The following is a 22,660-nucleotide window of genomic DNA, read 5'->3' on the forward strand; positions in this document are numbered from 1 at the left end:
AACTCTGCGGAAACTTCAAACAAGATAAACACACTGGATGTATGTTTCCGTGTGTGTGTGTGTGTGTGTGTGTGTGTGTGTGTGTGTGTGTGTGTGTGTGTGTGTGTGCGCGTGTGTCTCTGTGTGTGTGGCGGGGGGGGGAGACTCCCACATGTTGAAGATGTGTGTCACCTGTCAGCAGCTCTCACCACTTCCTGTTCCACTAAAAGAGGAGAGAAGAAGACGTTGGCCTCGGTCCTCCCAGTTCGTCTCTGAAACCAGTTCGAAGAAGACGTCTGACTGGAAACCAGTGAGTGATGGAGCTGCAGACATGGACGCGGGTGCTGCTGGTCCTCGCCGCCGTGTTCCCCCCGGCAGGTACGAACATCTCACACAGATCATCACAGGTGTAAAGGTGCTGAACACTCAAACTACAGCAGCTGTAACAGAAACTCTTTGTTAAACGTGTCTGACTTTTAGAAGACGGCAGGCGATCAACAGAAACGAGAGTCGATCCATCAGTCGACTGTTTGGTTCCAACTTGGTTTCAAACTTTTTTTTTTTTAAATGTTTAATTTTCAGACAAAAACAAAAAGTCACATTTTTGAAATAAACTTTTTTAAATAGTTTAATGAGGCTAAAAGCTTTCAGAGGAGCTTCGAGTGTTTCAACTCGTCTGAAAATGTGAAGAAAACAAGAAAAACAGTCGTAAGAATCTGAGTGCAGAGTCAAAGTTGAAGATGTTTTGTGACTTTAGACCTACGAGCAGTTTCGTAAAACATCCTGACTGTTTGTTCTGACATTTTAGCAGTTAAACAATTGAAAGTCACAAACGACTGAAGCCAAAAACAAACTTCCTAAACAAGCAGAAAGAAGCAGCTTCTCTCTGGCGGCCATCTTGGAAGCCTGCTGTCATCGTCTCAGCAGAACCAAACTCACTTCTTTTTTTGTCTATTTTTCAAAGTCAACTCCAACTTTCTTTGAAAATGTTACAGCATATTAGCTTGTTCAGCTAGCTGCAGCAGCTGCTCTGCTAAACGGCTCAGTTTTGTTGCTAACAGCAGATTAGCTGCCAAGCTAACGAATGTGGTGAAGGGAAGCTTCAACACAGGAACCAAAGAGAGGAGGTGGTACAGCAGGTGTCTGAAGAGTTCACAGAGAACTGATACAAACTTCTGTCTCCTTATGAACGAACTTTGATGTCAGCTGTTCTTTATTTAGTCAAACTACAAGTTGAATATGAAAGTTAGTTGCTAACGTTAGCATTCAGACGCAAACATTTGTTCAGTTAGATATATAATAATAATCATATGACTGACGGCTGCGTCTACAACAACTCCTGAACGTGTATTTCACATCCTCTCGTGTTCAGTGTATTTTTATTTTTAGTGAGTATTTGTTTGTCACACATTAAAACTTAAACTGGTCTAAAGTTAAACCAGTATTAGTGCACAGAACAGCTCCGGCTCCGGCGCTGACAGAAACAGTGAAATCATCAGACAAACGTGAACGTGACCTGCAGCGACCTGCTGATCAGCCGGAGCGTGTCACAGTGTGTCGGTTACTTCAGTCTGACAGGAGAGACCGTCATCAGATAACTAAAGCATGTGAAGACGTTAAAACCAGTTTAAACTGTGGCTGTGGAATTAATCAAAATGTTACTGACATCCTAACATGGCCGTCATCTTCATCAGGAGGCCCGATGTTAGAGGTGAAATGTGCTGCAGAGACGCTCTGGCCTACACACCCTACACATCGTACACATCGTACACATCGTACACATCCTACACATCGTACACATCGTACACACCCTACACATCGTACACATCGTACACATCCTACACATCGTACACATCGTACACATCGTATACATCGTACACATTGTACACATTTTACACATCCTACACATCCTACACATCGTACACATCGTACACATCGTACACACCCTACACATCGTACACATCGTACACACCCTACACATCGTACACATCGTACACATCCTACACATCCTACACATCGTACACATCGTACACATCCTACACATCCTACACACCCTACACATCCTACACATCATACACATCATACACATCATACACATCCTACACATCCTACACATTTTACACATCGTGCACTACCTACACATCCTACACACCCTACACATCCTACACATCCTACACATTTTACACATCGTGCACATCCTACACACCCTACACATCATACACATCCTACACATCCTACACACCCTACACATCCTACACATCCTACACATTTTACACATCGTGCACATCCTACACATCGTACACATTTTACATATCGTACACATCCTACACATCCTACACACCCTACACACCCTACACATCCTACACATCCTACACACCCTACACATTTTACACTTCCTACACATCCTACACATCCTACACACCCTACACATCCTACACATCCTACACACCCTACACATTTTACACTTCCTACACTTCCTACACATCCTACACATCCTACACACCCTACACATCCTACACATCCTACACATCCTACACATTTTACATATCGTACACATCGAACACATCGTACACATCGTACACATCCTACACATCGAACACATCCTACACATCCTACACATTTTACATATCGTACACATCGAACACATCGTACACATCGTACACATCCTACACATCGAACACATCCTACACATCCCACACATCGTACACATTTTACATATCGTACACATCCTACACATCGAACACATCCTACACATCCTACACATCCTACACATCGTATCAGATACCTTGTTTGACAGGTCCCTGCTTATATCCAGCAGAACCATTTCAATTTGAGATTGATGATGTAAAAACCATCGTTCTCTTTAACGTCACATCAACATTGTAAAATAAGTCAAAATAATTGCAATCAGATATTTTTTCTAAATCATTCAGGCCGTGTTGAAACCAAACGATCAGAGGTTTTTATTCAAGTTTAGACGACGGAACAGGTTAAAACCCTTCAGAGAGCGCAGTTCAGATACCAGTTTAAACCAGTTTAAACCAGTTCAGACCAGTTTGAACCAGTTCAGTTCAGACCAGTTTAAACCAGTTCAGTTCAGACCAGTTTAAACCAGTTCAGATACCAGTTTAAACCAGTTTAAACCAGTTCAGACCAGTTTGAACCGACAGGTCAGACTCGGGCACTCTGTGAAAATGAACCCGTTAAAGAAGAATCAAACGAGCCGCTCAGACCCTCTGAAGATAAAAGACTTCAGACTATCAAAATAAAAGCTTAAATTAACACAGTTCAGAGTCGCGTTCAGTAAAGATGAAAGATTTCACTTTAACAACATTTAAAATCTGAAGTTTAAACTGTTAAAATACCCGTTTAAAGCATTTTAACAAGCGAGCCGTTCAGAGCGCTAAAAAGACCATCTGAGCGTGAAGAAACGGTCTGCCTGCTGACCAGTTCAGACTGTTTGAAATAAACCAGTTAATGCTGGTGAACGATCCGTCCGCAGTTTGACACGGTCTGATGTTACGGCTGTATGTGACGGGGAACACATGCAGCTGTAACACTGATGCTGCTTTACAAAATAAAACAGTTTAAATCTTTAAAAAAGCACGACTGACTAGTTTTTACAAATCTGCAGAAACTTTAAAAAGTCTTTTATTCTGAAAATACTGATTTCTGTCCTCAGAGCGTCTAACCAACAGATCGTCATTATTACAGCAAGTGTAAAATAAGATGTGGCTGAGGAGCTGAAGGTGCAGCTGATGTTTGAGTGACAGGTTCAATAAAACATCTTTTGTGACGCTAATATATCTGTTCCTGTTCGGCTGCAGCAACATGTGTTTAAGAAACAAACGATGTAAGTCGACGCAAAAGAGCGTGTAACGATCTCTCAGTGCTTTGTTCCATACTTTAATCCTTCACTCTCATGTGGCGTTGTTCTCCTCTGAGTCCTTGTAAGCGTGCGCTCCGCTGTAACTCGACGTCTTTCAGATCTGGAAAGGTTCGGTGAAGTTTGACTGGAAGTGAATGTGTCTGAGCTTCTGTTGAGTTCTTCATGCGTCCCTCAGACAGAATCCAGCAGGGACGTTGTTGCTTGTGTATCTTGATTAAAATGCATCGCTCTAACGCAACAACCAACCAAATAAAAAGATATTCCAACAGTGAAATAAATAAAAGAAGGTGCAGAACAACGTAAAGTTTACAGTGTTACAGAAAGCTGTCACGTTTACGGTCATGTTTTTACACGTCTGCTGTCTACGGCACGTCACAGCCGTTCATCACGCCGCGATGGTCACATGTTAATGAGAGGTTAAAATAACAAGCAGCATGAAACACAGACAGCGTTCATGTTAACTCCACAGCCGGCTGACAACACGTTAGAGTTGAGTTCAGTTAGAGCTCATCCTGCACATGAAACTTTAAACTCTTTAAACTTGTTGTTTCATGTTGTGTTCACATCAGACAGCAGGAAAACTTCATCTCTCCATGAAGAGATTCTGAAGCTTCAGTCTGAGCAAGACGAGGCTGAAGGCTGCGTAACGTCTCTGAACCAAGGAGGACAGGTTCAAACGCTCACCTGCTCCGTCTGCAACGAGTTAACGAGTTAACGAGTTAACGAGTTAACGACGCTCTGCAGATGATTACTTAATAAAGTCTTCATCTTTCAGTTTGTAGTGTGAGGAACAACTGACCACGCACGCACACACACACACACACACACACACACACACACACACACACACACACACTGAACCACACACACACACACACACACACACACACGCGGGTTCAGGAAGCAGCTCTGTGGTTGTGCTGAGCGTCGTCCCCACACTGAGCTTCATCATGAAGACACTGAAACTGCGGTGACACCAACGCTCCATCACATGTTTTCAGGGCAACGAAACCCCGAGTGACAGGCAACCAGCAGCAACACACACACACACACACACACACACACACACACACACAGTTCGTCAACCCGCCAGAAACTCTCACAGCAACATTTTTATTTGAATTTGCAACATTTCTGCGACATCAGGCAACAGCATCTTCAGCATCTGTAACATTGGAGCAACTTTGTCAGCCACATGTTTCAGCAACTTATTGAGCAACGTTTTCAGAATATTTTTCAGCTTTTTTAACAACATTGTAGCAACTTCTTCAGCCGCCCCGCAGCACCGCTCTCAGCAACATTTACCTCAGGAGCATTTCAGCAACTAACTCAGCAACATTTGAGGAAACTACATCTCTTAAACATTTCCAGATCAATTCAGTTTCATTTGCATTTGCAACTTTTTAGTTCTTTCAGCGTTGTAGCAATTTTATCACTTTTATCAGCAACATCTACACAGTACACAGCAACATCTTAGCAACGAGCAACGACATGTCAGCAACTTTTCCGCAATTCAGCAAAAGCGGAATAATTCCAGTAACATTGTTTCGGCACCACTTCAGCAGCTGCAGTTAAATGGTAGAAAACGTGAATGGGGTTTGGTGCGGTGTGCGGCAGCCATGCTTGCTGAGGATGAATCCATGAAACGTCCTGCAGAGCCGCGCGCGCACTTTTCTTTATCACTGCAGAAACATGTTTTAAATTGTGTTTTTTTTTCCAAACATGAAGACATGAATAACTTTAATCAAACTGTCGTCATGACGATCAGATAAAATGTGAGACCGTTACTCTGGCGTCGGACGGGTCCCGTGTGACAGCTCAAGCTGCAGCCGTGAAGCTCGGACACATTCAGACCAACCATCTCACATGACGGTGGAAACAAACAGAAATCAATCTAACAACATGAAACTCTGTGACGTCAAAGTAACTGCACTTATTTTCCGCCGTCGGCTCTTCACAGTGACAGTAAACATTTCAGCTCATGTGTTCCAGTAATGATGGAAAGATCACATTAATGCAGCGAGACGTCCAACGTGTCTGTGGACCCGTTCGGCTCCAGCGTCTCTGTGGGTCATCCAGGGCACAGAGACGCAGCAGCTGCCCTCACAGCCACAAGGTGTTTAATCGACTGCTGTAAATTAAACCTTTGTTAGAGTCGTGTTGTGATCTTGGCGGTGAATTCGAGGACACTCTGACATGTAGGAGATCTTAAAGAGGAATCTTAAAGTTGTGATGGAAATGTTCGATGAGTCATGAAGAGATTTCCATGAACGCGTCAGAGTTACACAGAAACATGACAGACTGATATCAGGCAGGAAACACTCACATGAGCAGCAGGACCTCATTAAACACACGTCTCATCTTCATCCGTCTAATGAGCAGCAGCTGCTGTGAGGCCGCTGTGAGGCCGCTGTGAGGCCGCTGTGTGTGCTGCTGTGTGTGCTGCTGTGTGTGCTGCTGTGTGTGCTGCTGTGAGGCCGCTGTGTGTGCTGCTGTGTGTGCTGCTGTGTGTGCTGCTGTGAGGCCGCTGTGAGGCCGCTGTGAGGCCGCTGTGAGGCCGCTGTGAGGCCGCTGTGTGTGCTGCTGTGTGTGCTGCTGTGTGTGCTGCTGTGAGGCCGCTGTGTGTGCTGCTGTGTGTGCTGCTGTGTGTGCTGCTGTGAGGCCGCTGTGAGGCCGCTGTGAGGCCGCTGTGAGGCCGCTGTGTGTGCTGCTGTGTGTGCTGCTGTGTGTGCTGCTGTGAGGCCGCTGTGAGGCCGCTGTGAGGCCGCTGTGAGGCCGCTGTGTGTGCTGCTGTGTGTGCTGCTGTGAGGCCGCTGTGAGGCCGCTGTGTGTGCTGTGTCTCTGCTTGGACTCCTTCCTGTTTTATAGTGAAAATGTTTCTGCATTTAAGAGTCCGTCTTTAATCCTGACAGCTTTGTGAAGAGTTGAGAACTTGCACTGTGTGAATCTGACGGCTGTAAAAACCTCACAAAGAAAAAGAAGAAGTCTGAAAAGAAAGAAGTCGAATACATGAAATATGAAACATGTCACATTTTGTACTGAGCTGTTTGGGTGTGTGAAACTGGGCAGGTATTGACACTCACCCTGACCACACACACACAACCTGACCACACACACACACACACACTTCCTGTTGGGTTTGTATTCGCTCTATCTCTGCTCTTATTTTTTTTTAAACTCTATGTTTATCAGTCGAGTTTCAAACCACCCGAGGATCCTGAAGTGACCGAACATGATCTCCTGTGCGAACAGGCGGACACGGAGACGAGGTCATGTGACGCGTCTCTGAGGACGAACAGAGCTTCAGTAATAAGTCATCAGTAAAGACAGACGCTGCATTCATGTGGTGTCGGAAAAATCAGAAAAATTAGTTCTAGACTGGTTAAATTCATGTAAACGTCCACATAACTCTTCCAGTCAAACGTTATAATAATAATAATTTAATAATTTAATTAAATAATTTAATTAATAATAATTTAATACGAAACAGACGAGTCAGTGAAGGCAGCGTCTGTGGCTTGAGCCCCCTCCTCCTCCGCCTCATCGTGTGTTATCAGGAATCACTCCATCAGCTTGTTATCAGTGATCGTTTCCTCTTCCTGTGACACCGCCTCACATATCAGCGTTAATAACTTCAGGCGTCCCTGAGTCTCGTCTCACAGGCGCACAGCTCACTTCATCATTCTAACACAATATTTAAAGAGTGTCCAGCTGCTAACCTCCATGACAGACGAGAGGAGGCGTCTTCACTGCTAACTGTTATGAACCTGTCAGGCTAAATACAAGCTGCCACAGACACTGCTTACACAAACCTCCTGAATATATAGTTTAATGTTTAAGAAGGTTCAGTCGTATCCTAAAGGCTTTGTTGGGACTATTTTCAGTGGCGGATGAATCCACACTTTGTGTTTATTGAGTTTATATGACAGCAGGACGAGTGTGTGTGAGCGAGTGCAAACCGTCTGTGCCTGTGGCTAATACATTAGCTGAGGGACCAAGCTAAGCTAACAAGCAGGTATGAGCACAGACACAGGTAGCTGCTAATCAGTGCTAACATATAGATGAGTGTAAGAACAGTGTGTGAGACGTGTTGGACGGTCTGTTAGCCCAATAAAGCGAACAAAGGCCCAGAGGTTACGTTCAGTGACTGAGTTAGCTGAGGGTACACCTAGCAGACAGCTAGCAGCTCCCACCTGTCACTCAAACAGGCCACGCCCTAATTATGCATCACATTAATCCTTAATATAATGTAAACAGGTGAGTTGTATAAAGATTCTCCCCGTACAGTTTCTATAAAGTTTAGTTGTTTTCAGAAAGTGATGATCTACTTTAGTTTCACACACACACACACACACACGCACACGCACACGCACACGCACACGCACACACACACACACACACTGAACCACACACACCTGTCTGTGAGATGCAGGAAACCACGGAGCTTCATCAAACACACACGCACACACACACACACTCTACACAACTGTAACTGTATTAACCCTCTCAGTTCCTGCACATAGTTGAAGTCCCGCCCTCTTTCATGGTGAGGCTGGCTCACGATCTGATTGGTCTATCTCGCTGTCAATCGTAAATTGCTCTCCTTGTTTATCCCGCCTGTTCTTTAACTGATCCGTGTTAAAGTCTGTCACAGCGATGATCTGAAAAAAAGGGTCCTCATCCTGTAACCACACTGTAAAAAAGTCTTTGTACACCTGTGTGACCTTTGACCTCTGACCCCACAGAGGCGATGAAAATGTACGACCCTCAGCTGTGTTACATCCTGGACGGCTTCCTCGGCCTGTACGGACTCATCATCACCGGCATGTTCATCAAGGAGAAGGTTCTGTTTACGTTTATTTTACACTGTAAAAAATATGTAAAGTTTAGAGGACCGTTCCTCTTTTTTTATCATGTTTACATGTTTACATGTTTATATGTTTATGTTTACATGTTTACATGTTTATATGTTTTATATGTTTACATGTTTACATGTTTACATGTTTATCTGTTTATTATATTTATGTGTTTATCTGTTTATTATATTTATATGTTTATATGTTTATATATTTATATGTTATGTTTATCATGTTAGTATGTTTGTCATTTTTATATGTTTATCTTTTTCAGATTTCAAAAGTTTGAACAATCTTTTTTATTCTATTAAATCATTTTAGTTCTTCAAAACCAAAGGGAAGTCAGCGGAGGAGAGCCCCTACAGCGTGAGTCAACACAACCAACACTGTAACACACACTGATACACACACTGTAACACACGCTGTAACACACACTGATACACACACTGTAACACATGTTGTAACACACACTGTAACACACACTGATACACACACTGTAACACATGTTGTAACACACACTGATACACACACTGATACACACACTGTAACACACACGCTGTAACACACGCTGTAACACACACTGTAACACACGCTGTAACACACACTGATACACAAACTGATACACACACTGTAACACACACTGTAACACACACTGTAACACACACGCTGTAACACACACTGATACACAAACTGATACACAAACTGATACACAAACTGTAACACACACTGATACACACACTGTAACACACACGCTGTAACACACGCTGATACACACACTGTAACACACTGTAATTGAAGTTTCGGGTCAGATCCTTGGACCATGTGACCTCTTTTACTCTAAAGTGTTTGGATATTAGCATGCTAACGTTAGCTTTGCCAGTTAGCCACACAACAGTTTCACCTGCAGTTACCGTCTGTTTAGATTTTGTTCGACTGAGTTTCCACTGAACTCGTGTTAGAGCTGCAGCCCGTCTCATGTACGTACTTTATAAGATGTGCAGAACACCAGAGACATGATGAAAGATGGTCTGAAGAAGACGCACTGAGGCTCATAATGTGGGTTATTAAGGCTTTGATGTTTACTGTCACGTTGTGTTCAGGAACTGAACCCGGGCAGTTACCCCCCGCTGATGAGAGGAGACCCTGAGAGAGGAAGAGTGAGTGTGACTGTGGTTAAACATGTTCTCTGACACTGACAGACCCAGAGAGACGTCTCTACATGATTTCAGAACGTTTGATACTTTAGTCTGTCAGAGTTTGTTAAAGGAAACGTTTACGTCTCCATTAAAAAGAAGAACGTGTGTTTAAACTCTTTCTGATGTTTTGTAGAACCAGCGGACGGCTGACGATAACTCCACCTACACGGTAACAAACACATTTATATTTTAACACGTGTTGTTTCCTTATCAGTGAGGTTAAGTTAGATCATTAGATAACAGAGAAACTCAGGTCGGCCTTATCAGAACGTTATGTCACTGGTTTTAAATGATTATGTGTCATTATGTCAATCAATAAGAGGACTGTGTCTCTACATGAAACAACACGTGCTGTTTCTCATTCTCAGGGCTTGACCAAGAACAGAGCCGACGGAGAATATAAGGAGCTTCCTGTCAAACGAGAGGTGAGCTCAGATGAACCCTGTGACAGATGATTTTGTTTGACAGTTCTTTGTTTATTTCAGTAACCACACATGAAATGTTTGAATGCTTTTGTTGTTTGACTCTGAATGAATGAACATTAACATACGTCCTGTCTGTGCAGCGTCAGAGAAAGAACGAGCAGGTGTACCAGGTGAGTTAAAGCAGCATTACACGGAGTTCACAGCAGGTCTGCTCTATTTCCTGGAACAAACTCAGTATCTTCCTCTCTCCAGGGCCTGAGCGCATCCCGAGAGAGAGACACGTACGACTCCCTGCAGATGCAGCCGCTTCCTGCTCGCTAACGTCATCAGCGCGTCAGCATCACAACATCTTTACAACTTCCTGTCCGCAAAAAAAAACACACAAACGTCTGATTTACAGAAAGTATTCGGCTCAACGACAAGACAACATTTTTTATTCAGTGGATTCAGACTTTGAACAGTTTCTCAGCTGGACGTCTGATCCTGTCGATTTAGTTTAAAATCATGTTATCGTGCCCCCCCCCCCAACACACACACACACACACACACACACACACACACACACACCCACGCACACACACAAACACACACACACACACACACACACACACACACAAACACACACACACACACACCCACACACACACACAAACACACAAACACACACACACACACACACACACACACACACACACACCCACGCACACACACAAACACACACAAACACACACACACACACACACACACACACACACACACACACACACACCCACACACACACACAAACACACAAACACCCACACACACACACACACACACACACACACACAGTATTTAAAATGAGTCTTACAGGGATAATTATTATCGATCATTGTATCCATTCTGCAGAATGTTAAACCTCTTAAAGCATATCAATAAGACATTAAACAGATAATCAAATAAATAAAACTGATCAATTGAATATAAGAGAAAAACTTTTTTTAGATGTTTTTGTAAAATAAAAGATGTAGTGCAGCTTTAAGTTTCTCCTCTTAAATTGCTGTTAATTGCTTGTTTTGATATTGTTCTATAACTCTGAATCCCTCGGCTGTCTCTCTTACAGGTTAAATCTCATTTTGTCATTTTGTCGTTGCTTTAGTTTCTTTTTACTTGGACGATCGTCCTCTTAAAGTAGCTTCATGTGAACCTTCAGTCATGTTCCTGAGAAACCGTGCTGTCGTGACTCTGATGTTTTTATTTTGCCCTGATGTTCCTGTTTGCTCTGTAAAAGCTGGTTTTAGGTCTGATGTTCAAATGTTTCTTTAAAATGTGCATAAATAAAAATACGAACCTTTTACAGATGCAGCTTCTGCCGCCTGGTGGACAAAAGCACACTAACAGTCACTGTACTGCAGAAAGATTGATTATGTTTAATCATGAAACTGTACATATTACTTATATATTACTTCATTTATTACTGGCACTATGATATTTAAGGCGATTAGCTTCCACCTGAGTTTAAGACAAATTAAGGCTCCCTTGTTACAGTACTGAAAAACTTCATTCAGAGACGTATTTCTGATGTTTGTCCGGTTGTATTTAATTAATGATTAACTGAAAGTATTTTAACAGCTTTGTGTTTTATGATGTGCGTAGAAATCCTAATTTCCACTCAAGTATTTCCTAAAAACCCTTTTAATTTGAAAAACTTGGCGGATGTCATACTTTAGCATCATTGCGGCTAACTTGACGCTGGTCTTCAACAGCTGGTTAGCATTTTAGGCTATGAGGCTAGCCGGCTCGCGGTGTTTCTGCTGTGTGTTGCAATCACAGCCGAATCAAAATATTAGCACTAATGCTAAAGCAAAACAATGCGACGTGATTGATTAACCCGATAATAATTCAGCTTAAGAGCCGTGCTTATTACGAGCCATTTTGCTAACGGATAGTTAGCCCTGTTAGCCGCGCTGTCAACAACAACAGCAGCAGCAGCAGCAGCATCTGTCAACACTGAATTCCTCCTCGTTAGCAGCCCGCTCAGTTTCTCCGTAAAAACATCATTTTAAAGGAGATCCAAATGGAAACAAACGCGCCGAAGCGAAGAGATAACAAGAAATCACTGCGCGTGAAGGTAATTAGCCTCGGGAATGCGGAGGTCGGAAAGGTAAGATACCAGCAGTTTATTTTAGACCAAACCCCATATTGAATTCAGGCGGATTTTAGTTTTGATGCTTCAAGCTGCGACATATCTTATTAGAATCGTCCTCTGAAAAGCGAGTGAACGATGTGTTGATTTAAAGTGTTATAAAAACAGCCGGAAGCCTTCATGATAATCGTGTCTTGTGGTGTTTTATTAGATTCATAATGCGAGTCAGCTTGATTTCTAATGTTAATTTCAAGACCAGACTCGATATAAAAATCAATAACTTTAACGCTTCCTTGCTTATTGTTTATTACTCGTATACAGAGCAACATTACTGTAGATATATTTCAAAACACTGCTTTTTTATAGAGAACTCGGCACACATATAACATGAGTTTATTGAATATATTTTTATGAGTATAAGTTTAATCTGCAGGCGTTATTCAAGGGAAAGTATGAGGATTTTTCAATGACTGCAGTTTGTCTTTTATAATGAGACCTTGAAATTATAATAAACTTGTTATTTTACGAGTGAAACATTTAAAAACAATAAAATACCAATCATGTAAAGTCAACGTACTTACATGTGTGTTTGCCGATTAATCTAAAGAATCTATTCAGTCCATAATAATCATGTATTATACTTTTGCACGATGAGGTAATGCCTTGTGAACAAGGTGCCCTAAAATCAGTACAATCATTTCTAAAATTCGGCATACATCTGAATCTGTTAACATCAGTAGTCACTGTTGTAATTGTTGTCCTTTTTATTGCCATTCCTGCAGCCTTCAATCAGAACTTGAACTTAAATTGTCAGATTTTTGAATGGAGTCTGGTGTGAAAGATGCTGCCGCTCGTTTTAAATCAGTTTTCTTTTCCAGAGCTGCATTATCAAACGCTACTGTGAGAAGAGGTTTGTCCCAAAGTATTTGGCCACCATTGGCATCGATTATGGCGTCACCAAGTAAGCTCATACACGGTTACACACGTTTATTGTCACAAGCATTCAAAGTGAAATATAGAGCTGTCCTTTAATGAATGTATTTAAGAGTTTAAATAAGAAAGGATCAGCATTAATTAAAGACACGTGGCATCAGAATGCTCCATGTATTACATGTGATTGTCCCTGTAGTATTGAATTAATATTTAATAATAGCACGATGTGATCCTGTAATAGTCCCTGTTGTGTGTGTCAGAGTGCAGGTGCGCGACAGAGAAATCAAAGTGAACATCTTTGACATGGCCGGTCATCCTTTCTTCTATGAAGTGAGTCACAAGAAGTTCACGTCATCCAACATTTATGAAAATATACTTACAAACAATAAATCTGTGTGTAGCTGATGACGGCACGGGTTGTTTGTGTAGGCAATTTAATTATTATGTTATGCTTTTCTCCTTCTTCTTCTTCTCCTCCGTCTCCTTCTTCTTCTTCTTCTCCTTCTCCTCCGTCTTCTTCTTCTTCTTCTCCTTCTGCGTCTTCTTCTCCTTCTTCTCCTTCTGCGTCTTCTTCTCCTTCTTCTCCTTCTCCTTCTTCTTCTCCTTCTGCGTCTTCTTCTTCTTCTTCTTCTTCTCCTTCTCCTTCTCCTCCGTCTTCTTCTTCTTCTTCTCCTTCTGCGTCTTCTTCTCCTTCTTCTCCTTCTCCTTCTCCTCCGTCTCCTTCTTCTTCTCCTTCTGCGTCTTCTTCTCCTTCTTCTCCTTCTCCTTCTTCTTCTCCTTCTGCGTCTTCTTCTTCTTCTTCTTCTTCTCCTTCTCCTTCTCCTCCGTCTTCTTCTTCTTCTTCTCCTTCTGCGTCTTCTTCTCCTTCTTCTCCTTCTCCTCCGTCTCCTTCTTCTTCTCCTTCTGCGTCTTCTTCTTCTTCTTCTTCTTCTCCTTCTCCTTCTCCTCCGTCTTCTTCTTCTTCTTCTCCTTCTGCGTCTTCTTCTCCTTCTTCTCCTTCTCCTTCTCCTCCGTCTCCTTCTTCTTCTCCTTCTGCGTCTTCTTCTCCTTCTTCTCCTTCTCCTTCTTCTTCTCCTTCTGCGTCTTCTTCTTCTTCTTCTTCTTCTCCTTCTCCTTCTCCTCCGTCTTCTTCTTCTTCTTCTCCTTCTGCGTCTTCTTCTCCTTCTTCTCCTTCTCCTCCGTCTCCTTCTTCTTCTCCTTCTGCGTCTTCTTCTTCTTCTTCTTCTTCTTCTCCTTCTGCGTCTCAGGTGCGTAATGAGTTCTATAAGGACAGTCAGGGCGTGCTGCTGGTTTACGACGTCGGCCTCAGGGAGAGTTTCGACGCTCTCGACAGCTGGCTCGGGGAGATGAAACAGGAAATGGGCTCTCAGGCCAACATGGACAGCATCGTGTTCATCGTCTGCGCCAACAAGGTTCGACAACAGTCACAGTGACGTAGGTGTGGTGTGTTTACAGTCTGAGAGGTGGAGTTTAAATGTCCGTCTGTGCAGGTGGACCTGACGAAGCGGCGGGTGGTGGACGAGGGGGAGGGGCGTCTGTGGGCGGAGTCCAGAGGGTTCCATTACTTTGAGACGTCGGCGCAGAGCGGAGAGGGCATCAACGAGATGTTTCAGGTACTCAAACTAAATCAGGTTTGACAGAGACCCGGTGTCAGTGTGAGCATCGTGTGTTTGTCGTCTCTCAGGCGTTCTTCTCCTCCATCACCGACATGTGTGAGAACGGCGGGAAGCGTCCGGTCGCAGAGGTCAGCGTTGGCTTCACCAAAGAGCAGGCGGACACCATCAGACGCATCAGAAACAGCAAAGACTCCTGGGATATGCTGGGGGTCAAACCTGGTGCCACGCGGTGAGTAAAAGGCCAGAGGTCCGTCCCTCTGTCCGTCCCTCTGTCCGTCCCTCTGTCCGTCCCTCTGTCCTCCCGACTGTCCGTCCCTCTGTCCTCCTGACTGTCCGTCCCTCTGTCCGTCCCTCTGTCCGTCCCTCTGTCCTCCTGACTGTCCGTCCCTCTGTCCGTCCCTCTGTCCGTCCCTCTGTCCTCCTGAGTGTCCGTCCCTCTGTCCTCCTGACTGTCCGTCCCTCTGTCCTCCTGACTGTCCGTCCTTCTGTCCGTCCCTCTGTCCTCCTGACTGTCCGTCCCTCTGTCCGTCCCTCTGTCCTCCTGACTGTCCGTCCCTCTGTCCTCCTGACTGTCCGTCCCTCTGTCCTCCTGACTGTCCGTCCTTCTGTCCGTCCCTCTGTCCTCCTGACTGTCCGTCCTTCTGTCCGTCCCTCTGTCCTCCTGACTGTCCGTCCCTCTGTCCTCCTGACTGTCCGTCCTTCTGTCCTCCTGACTGTCCGTCCTTCTGTCCGTCCCTCTGTCCTCCTGACTGTCCGTCCTTCTGTCCTCCTGACTGTCCGTCCTTCTGTCCGTCCCTCTGTCCTCCTGACTGTCCGTCCCTCTGTCCTCCTGACTGTCCGTCCTTCTGTCCGTCCCTCTGTCCTCCTGACTGTCCGTCCCTCTGTCCTCCTGACTGTCCGTCCCTCTGTCCGTCCCTCTGTCCGTCCCTCTGTCCGTTCCTCTGTCCTCCTGAGTGTCCGTCCCTCTGTCCTCCTGACTGTCCGTCCCTCTGTCCTCCTGACTGTCCGTCCTTCTGTCCGTCCCTCTGTCCTCCTGACTGTCCGTCCCTCTGTCCGTCCCTCTGTCCTCCTGACTGTCCGTCCCTCTGTCCTCCTGACTGTCCGTCCCTCTGTCCTCCTGACTGTCCGTCCTTCTGTCCGTCCCTCTGTCCTCCTGACTGTCCGTCCTTCTGTCCGTCCCTCTGTCCGTCCCTCTGTCCTCCTGACTGTCCGTCCTTCTGTCCGTCCCTCTGTTCTCCTGACTGTCCGTCCCTCTGTCCTCCTGAGTGTCCGTCCCTCTGTCCTCCTGACTGTCCGTCCCTCTGTCCGTCCCTCTGTCCTCCTGACTGTCCGTCCCTCTGTCCGTCCCTCTGTCCTCCTGACTGTCCGTCCCTCTGTCCGTCCCTCCCTCTGTCCGTCCCTCTGTCCTCCTGACTGTCCGTCCCTCTGTCCGTCCCTCTGTCCTCCCGACTGTCCGTCCCTCTGTCCTCCTGACTGTCCGTCCCTCTGTCCGTCCCTCTGTCCGTCCCTCTGTCCTCCTGACTGTCCGTCCCTCTGTCCGTCCCTCTGTCCTCCTGACTGTCCGTCCTTCTGTCCGTCCCTCTGTCCTCCTGACTGTCCGTCCCTCTGTCCTCCTGACTGTCCGTCCTTCTGTCCTCCTGACTGTCCGTCCTTCTGTCCGTCCCTCTGTCCTCCTGACTGTCCGTCCTTCTGTCCTCCTGACTGTCCGTCCTTCTGTCCGTCCCTCTGTCCTCCTGAGTGTCCGTCCCTCTGTCCTCCTGACTGTCCGTCCCTCTGTCCGTCCCTCTGTCCTCCTGACTGTCCGTCCTTCTGTCCGTCCCTCTGTCCGTCCCTCTGTCCTCCTGACTGTCCGTCCCTCTGTCCTCCTGACTGTCCGTCCTTCTGTCCGTCCCTCTGTCCTCCTGACTGTCCGTCCCTCTGTCCTCCTGACTGTCCGTCCTTCTGTCCTCCTGACTGTCCGTCCTTCTGTCCGTCCCTCTGTCCTCCTGACTGTCCGTCCTTCTGTCCTCCTGACTGTCCGTCCTTCTGTCCGTCCCTCTGTCCTCCTGACTGTCCGTCCCTCTGTCCTCCTGACTGTCCGTCCTTCTGTCCGTCCCTCTGTCCTCCTGACTGTCCGTCCCTCTGTCCTCCTGACTGTCCGTCCCTCTGTCCGTCCCTCTGTCCGTCCCTCTGTCCTCCTGACTGTCCGTCCCTCTGTCCTCCTGACTGTCCGTCCTTCTGTCCGTCCCTCTGTCCTCCTGAGTGTCCGTCCCTCTGTCCTCCTGACTGTCCGTCCCTCTGTCCTCCTGACTGTCCGTCCTTCTGTCCGTCCCTCTGTCCTCCTGACTGTCCGTCCTTCTGTCCGTCCCTCTGTCCGTCCCTCTGTCCTCCTGACTGTCCGTCCCTCTGTCCTCCTGACTGTCCGTCCTTCTGTCCGTCCCTCTGTCCTCCTGACTGTCCGTCCTTCTGTCCTCCTGACTGTCCGTCCTTCTGTCCGTCCCTCTGTCCTCCTGACTGTCCGTCCCTCTGTCCGTCCCTCTGTCCTCCTGACTGTCCGTCCCTCTGTCCTCCTGACTGTCCGTCCTTCTGTCCGTCCCTCTGTCCTCCTGACTGTCCGTCCTTCTGTCCTCCTGACTGTCCGTCCCTCTGTCCTCCTGACTGTCCGTCCCTCTGTCCGTCCCTCTGTCCTCCTGACTGTCCGTCCCTCTGTCCTCCTGACTGTCCGTCCCTCTGTCCTCCTGACTGTCCGTCCCTCTGTCCGTCCCTCTGTCCTCCTGACTGTCCGTCCTTCTGTCCGTCCCTCTGTTCTCCTGACTGTCCGTCCCTCTGTCCTCCTGAGTGTCCGTCCCTCTGTCCTCCTGACTGTCCGTCCCTCTGTCCGTCCCTCTGTCCTCCTGACTGTCCGTCCCTCTGTCCGTCCCTCTGTCCTCCTGACTGTCCGTCCCTCTGTCCGTCCCTCTGTCCTCCCGACTGTCCGTCCCTCTGTCCTCCTGACTGTCCGTCCCTCTGTCCGTCCCTCTGTCCGTCCCTCTGTCCTCCTGACTGTCCGTTCCTCTGTCCTCCTGACTGTCCGTCCTTCTGTCCGTCCCTCTGTCCTCCTGACTGTCCGTTCCTCTGTCCTCCTGACTGTCCGTCCTTCTGTCCGTCCCTCTGTCCGTCCCTCTGTCCTCCTGACTGTCCGTCCTTCTGTCCGTCCCTCTGTCCTCCTGACTGTCCGTCCTTCTGTCCGTCCCTCTGTCCTCCTGAGTGTCCGTCCCTCTGTCCTCCTGACTGTCCGTCCCTCTGTCCGTCCCTCTGTCCTCCTGACTGTCCGTCCTTCTGTCCGTCCCTCTGTCCGTCCCTCTGTCCTCCTGACTGTCCGTCCCTCTGTCCTCCTGACTGTCCGTCCCTCTGTCCGTCCCTCTGTCCTCCTGACTGTCCGTCCTTCTGTCCGTCCCTCTGTCCGTCCCTCTGTCCTCCTGACTGTCCGTCCCTCTGTCCGTCCCTCTGTCCTCCTGACTGTCCGTCCCTCTGTCCTCCTGACTGTCCGTCCTTCTGTCCGTCCCTCTGTCCTCCTGACTGTCCGTCCCTCTGTCCGTCCCTCTGTCCTCCTGACTGTCCGTCCCTCTGTCCTCCTGACTGTCCGTCCTTCTGTCCGTCCCTCTGTCCTCCTGACTGTCCGTCCCTCTGTCCGTCCCTCTGTCCTCCTGACTGTCCGTCCCTCTGTCCGTCCCTCTGTCCGTCCCTCTGTCCTCCTGACTGTCCGTCCCTCTGTCCTCCTGACTGTCCGTCCTTCTGTCCGTCCCTCTGTCCGTCCCTCTGTCCTCCTGACTGTCCGTCCCTCTGTCCGTTCCTCTGTCCTCCTGACTGTCCGTCCTTCTGTCCGTCCTTCTGTCCGTCCCTCTGTCCTCCTGACTGTCCGTCCTTCTGTCCGTCCCTCTGTCCTCCTGACTGTCCGTCCCTCTGTCCGTCCCTCTGTCCTCCTGACTGTCCGTCCCTCTGTCCTCCTGACTGTCCGTCCTTCTGTCCGTCCCTCTGTCCTCCTGACTGTCCGTCCCTCTGTCCGTCCCTCTGTCCTCCTGACTGTCCGTCCCTCTGTCCGTCCCTCTGTCCGTCCCTCTGTCCTCCTGACTGTCCGTCCCTCTGTCCTCCTGACTGTCCGTCCCTCTGTCCTCCTGACTGTCCGTCCTTCTGTCCGTCCCTCTGTCCGTCCCTCTGTCCTCCTGACTGTCCGTCCTTCTGTCCGTTCCTCTGTCCTCCTGACTGTCCGTTCCTCTGTCCTCCTGACTGTCCGTCCTTCTGTCCGTCCCTCTGTCCTCCTGAGTGTCCGTCCCTCTGTCCTCCTGACTGTCCGTCCTTCTGTCCGTTCCTCTGTCCTCCTGACTGTCCGTTCCTCTGTCCTCCTGACTGTCCGTCCTTCTGTCCGTCCCTCTGTCCTCCTGAGTGTCCGTCCCTCTGTCCTCCTGACTGTCCGTCCCTCTGTCCGTCCCTCTGTCCGTCCCTCTGTCCTCCTGACTGTCCGTCCCTCTGTCCTCCTGACTGTCCGTCCCTCTGTCCGTCCCTCTGTCCTCCTGACTGTCCCTGTGGCTCATGTTGGTTCCTGCCTGCTTGTTTCCAGGGAGGAGGTGAACAAGGCGTACAGGAAGTTGGCGGTCCTGCTGCACCCGGACAAATGCGTGGCCCCGGGCAGTGAGGATGCCTTTAAAGCGGTGGTGAACGCTCGCACGTCCCTGCTGAAGAACATTAAATAAGCGTCTGTAGAGCCGGAGCTCGGCAGACACGGACTGAACACACTCAGTATTTATCCATCGCATTCATTCAGCCCGTCTCGTCTCGTGTGCCATGTCGCTCGCTCAGAGCTGTCTGCCAACCCAACGTCAGTTTGTAACTTATTTACTACATTTTACACATTAATGCATCCCTGTGTGTGTGTGTGTGTGTGTGTGTGTGTGTGTGTGTGTGTGTGTGCGTGTGTGTGGAAGAGGAGACTAAAGTCATCATTTTTAATTAAAGTTGTGATTTGAGGACAAAATAAGTTAGAATTCAGATATTTTTTAATTTAATCTCATGAAACAAATTTCATGATTTGATTAATAATTGATTATATATTAATAATCTGATTCTGGGATCAAAGTGGGAGACGATGAACATCAGAGACCTTTGAGGGGAAATGTTCGAATCAGAACATTTAGGTCGAAAGTAAAAACGATGGATGTTAAAAGTAATTGTTTTAAAAGTCGCACAGATTGTTCTCAGATTCAGATTGTTAGCTGCTAAATTATAAATCATATTAAACTTTAATATTTACATGTGGCCAAACGACCCCAACGACCTCATCACCCTCTGACTTCTGATTGGTGCTCTTGTGTCAACGAGCTGGATTCATCCTTCAAGTGTTCCAAACTCAGAAGGACCCGACTTGTATTTAAAGGTGCGTCACGTGTGATCAGTTAATAATAATAATCAACTTTAAATGATTTAGATGAACAACCGTTAAAATGTGTGACTGCAGTCTGACTGTTCTTCACTCAGAAGCAGCAGTGTCGTTTACACGACGATGTTAAAGTCGCACAGAGACGGACTGACAGCACAGTCAAGTGTTTCATACAGGTCAGAGCAGCGGGGACCTCCAGGTGAACACGGGACGTCAGGAGCGTAGGCGGAGCTTCCACTCGTCACTATGACGTCATGCGCCTGTTTTTATTTATTCTGTTTTATTTACAAATATCGATCACTACATTTAAGGTCCCTGTGTTTATTTAAATCATTAATGTGTATTAAACATTGTTAGTGTTTGTGTCTGTCCACTTAAAGACCACATGTCCCATCTGCCCCGTGGTTTCATCCTTTCATGTTCACAGCTCAGTGAAATGATCAAACAGATCGATAACGTGAGAAACACTGAAGTTTGTTTATGTTGAAAATAAAACTTTATTTATAAACTTTGTTTTAAAATGAATTTAAACTTAATTATAAAAAATAATCAGGAATGTGAAAAAGTTACAAAAAACTTTTCAAATTAAAATACATGAAGGTTAATATCACCGAACACACACACACCCACACACACACACACACACACTCAGTGTTTCTGATTGACAGCGTCGGCCAATCACATTTCAGATCTGTTAAATGTTGTTGTGTTTGCATCTCACTGATCTCATTTATTTATTCAGCATGAAAAGTTTAAAGGTCAGGCGCTTCGAAACGTGTGTGTGTGTGTGTGTGTGTGTGTGTGTGCGTTTGTCACAGTTTAAACGCCGTACCTCATGACTGTGACCTCACACATGTCATCACCTGATGATGCGTTTCCTGTCACCTCAGACTCCTACGCTCACATCACCTACGCTCGTGAAGAGACGGAGAGCGTGTCACATGACCACAGCTTCACACTTTAAGACCAACCATTTTAAAGTTCATTTTCCTTTTACCTCTGGAGTGTGTGTGTGTGTGTGTGTGTGTGTGTGTGTGTGTGTGTGTGTGTGTGTGTGTGTGTGTGGCAATGTGGTTCCTGTACGTGCACGTTCAACTTGATTGTTTTTGGAATAATAAAAAGACAAAAATCACTAGAGTGACTCCAGACTGTGTGTGTGTGTGTGTGTGTTTGTGTGTGCTCTTATTTATCTGCCAAGTGGGGACGCTGAGTTCAGACCTCACATTCGGGACGTTTTGAACAGTGAGGACGTTCGATGTGAGGACGCTGCTGCGTCAGGACCTTTTATAAAATAAGACATTTTTTGACAATTTTTCTGTGTTTTTGTAAAGTTTGATTTTTTTTAAAGTGAGGATATTTTTTTTCCACGTGAGAATCGGTTTGTAAAACCTTTTTGTAAAATGTTGATGTGTTTGTAAAGGTCGGACGTTTTAGTTTTGAGTTCCGACTCTTTCGTAAAGTTGAGTTTGTAAAGTTTGAGTCTGGTTGAATCACGTGCTTCCAGTGATTCTGTGATACCTGTTACAGGTGGTGTTCAGGTCGGCCTGTGATACCTGTTACAGGTGGTGTTGGACGTCGGCCTGTGATACCTGTTACAGGTGGTGTTCAGGTCGGCCTGTGATACCTGTTACAGGTGGTGTTGGACGTCGGCCTGTGATACCTGTTACAGGTGGTGTTCAGGTCGGCCTGTGATACCTGTTACAGGTGGTGTTGGACGTCGGCCTGTGATACCTGTTACAGGTGGTGTTCAGGTCGGCCTGTGATACCTGTTACAGGTGGTGTTCAGGTCGGCCTGTGATACCTGTTACAGGTGGTGTTGGACGTCGGCCTGTGATACCCGTTACAGGTGGTGTTCAGGTCGGCCTGTGATACCTGTTACAGGTGGTGTTCAGTTCGGCCTGTGATACCTGTTACAGGTGGTGTTCAGGTCGGCCTGTGATACCTGTTACAGGTGGTGTTGGACGTCGGCCTGTGATACCTGTTACAGGTGGTGTTGGACGTCGGCCTGTGATACCTGTTACAGGTGGTGTTGGACGTCGGCCTGTGATACCTGTTACAGGTGGTGTTCAGGTCGGCCTGTGATACCTGTTACAGGTGGTGTTGGACGTCGGCCTGTGATACCTGTTACAGGTGGTGTTCAGGTCGGCCTGTGATACCTGTTACAGGTGGTGTTGGACGTCGGCCTGTGATACCTGTTACAGGTGGTGTTCAGGTCGGCCTGTGATACGTGTTACAGGTGGTGTTGGACG

At 46.9% G+C, this 22,660-nt stretch overlaps 2 protein-coding genes across 2 annotated transcripts; both read left to right on the forward strand.

Moving 5' to 3' along the window:
• The first annotated feature begins 123 nt into the window (after nt 1–123).
• LOC138603727 (T-cell surface glycoprotein CD3 zeta chain-like) lies at nt 124–11,679 on the forward strand. The gene is made up of 8 exons (XM_069675624.1): nt 124–357; nt 8,614–8,711; nt 9,046–9,090; nt 9,825–9,881; nt 10,054–10,089; nt 10,289–10,345; nt 10,486–10,515; nt 10,598–11,679. The coding sequence occupies exons 1-8, from the start codon at nt 297–299 to the stop codon at nt 10,664–10,666; spliced, it is 453 nt and encodes a 150-aa protein (XP_069531725.1). The 5' UTR covers nt 124–296; the 3' UTR covers nt 10,667–11,679.
• A 408-nt stretch (nt 11,680–12,087) lies between these two features.
• On the forward strand, nt 12,088–21,543 carry dnajc27 (DnaJ (Hsp40) homolog, subfamily C, member 27). Its single transcript, XM_069675010.1, has 7 exons — nt 12,088–12,488; nt 13,349–13,431; nt 13,664–13,733; nt 14,651–14,815; nt 14,894–15,016; nt 15,088–15,248; nt 19,596–21,543. The coding sequence occupies exons 1-7, from the start codon at nt 12,402–12,404 to the stop codon at nt 19,726–19,728; spliced, it is 822 nt and encodes a 273-aa protein (XP_069531111.1). The 5' UTR covers nt 12,088–12,401; the 3' UTR covers nt 19,729–21,543.
• Nucleotides 21,544–22,660: the final 1,117 nt, after the last annotated feature.

The sequence above is a fragment of the Semicossyphus pulcher genome, unplaced genomic scaffold (assembly GCF_022749685.1).
Source record: "Semicossyphus pulcher isolate SPU_LCO1_2020_fin unplaced genomic scaffold, fSemPul1.0.p SCAF_24, whole genome shotgun sequence".
In the NCBI taxonomy this organism is placed as follows: domain Eukaryota; kingdom Metazoa; phylum Chordata; class Actinopteri; order Labriformes; family Labridae; genus Semicossyphus; species Semicossyphus pulcher.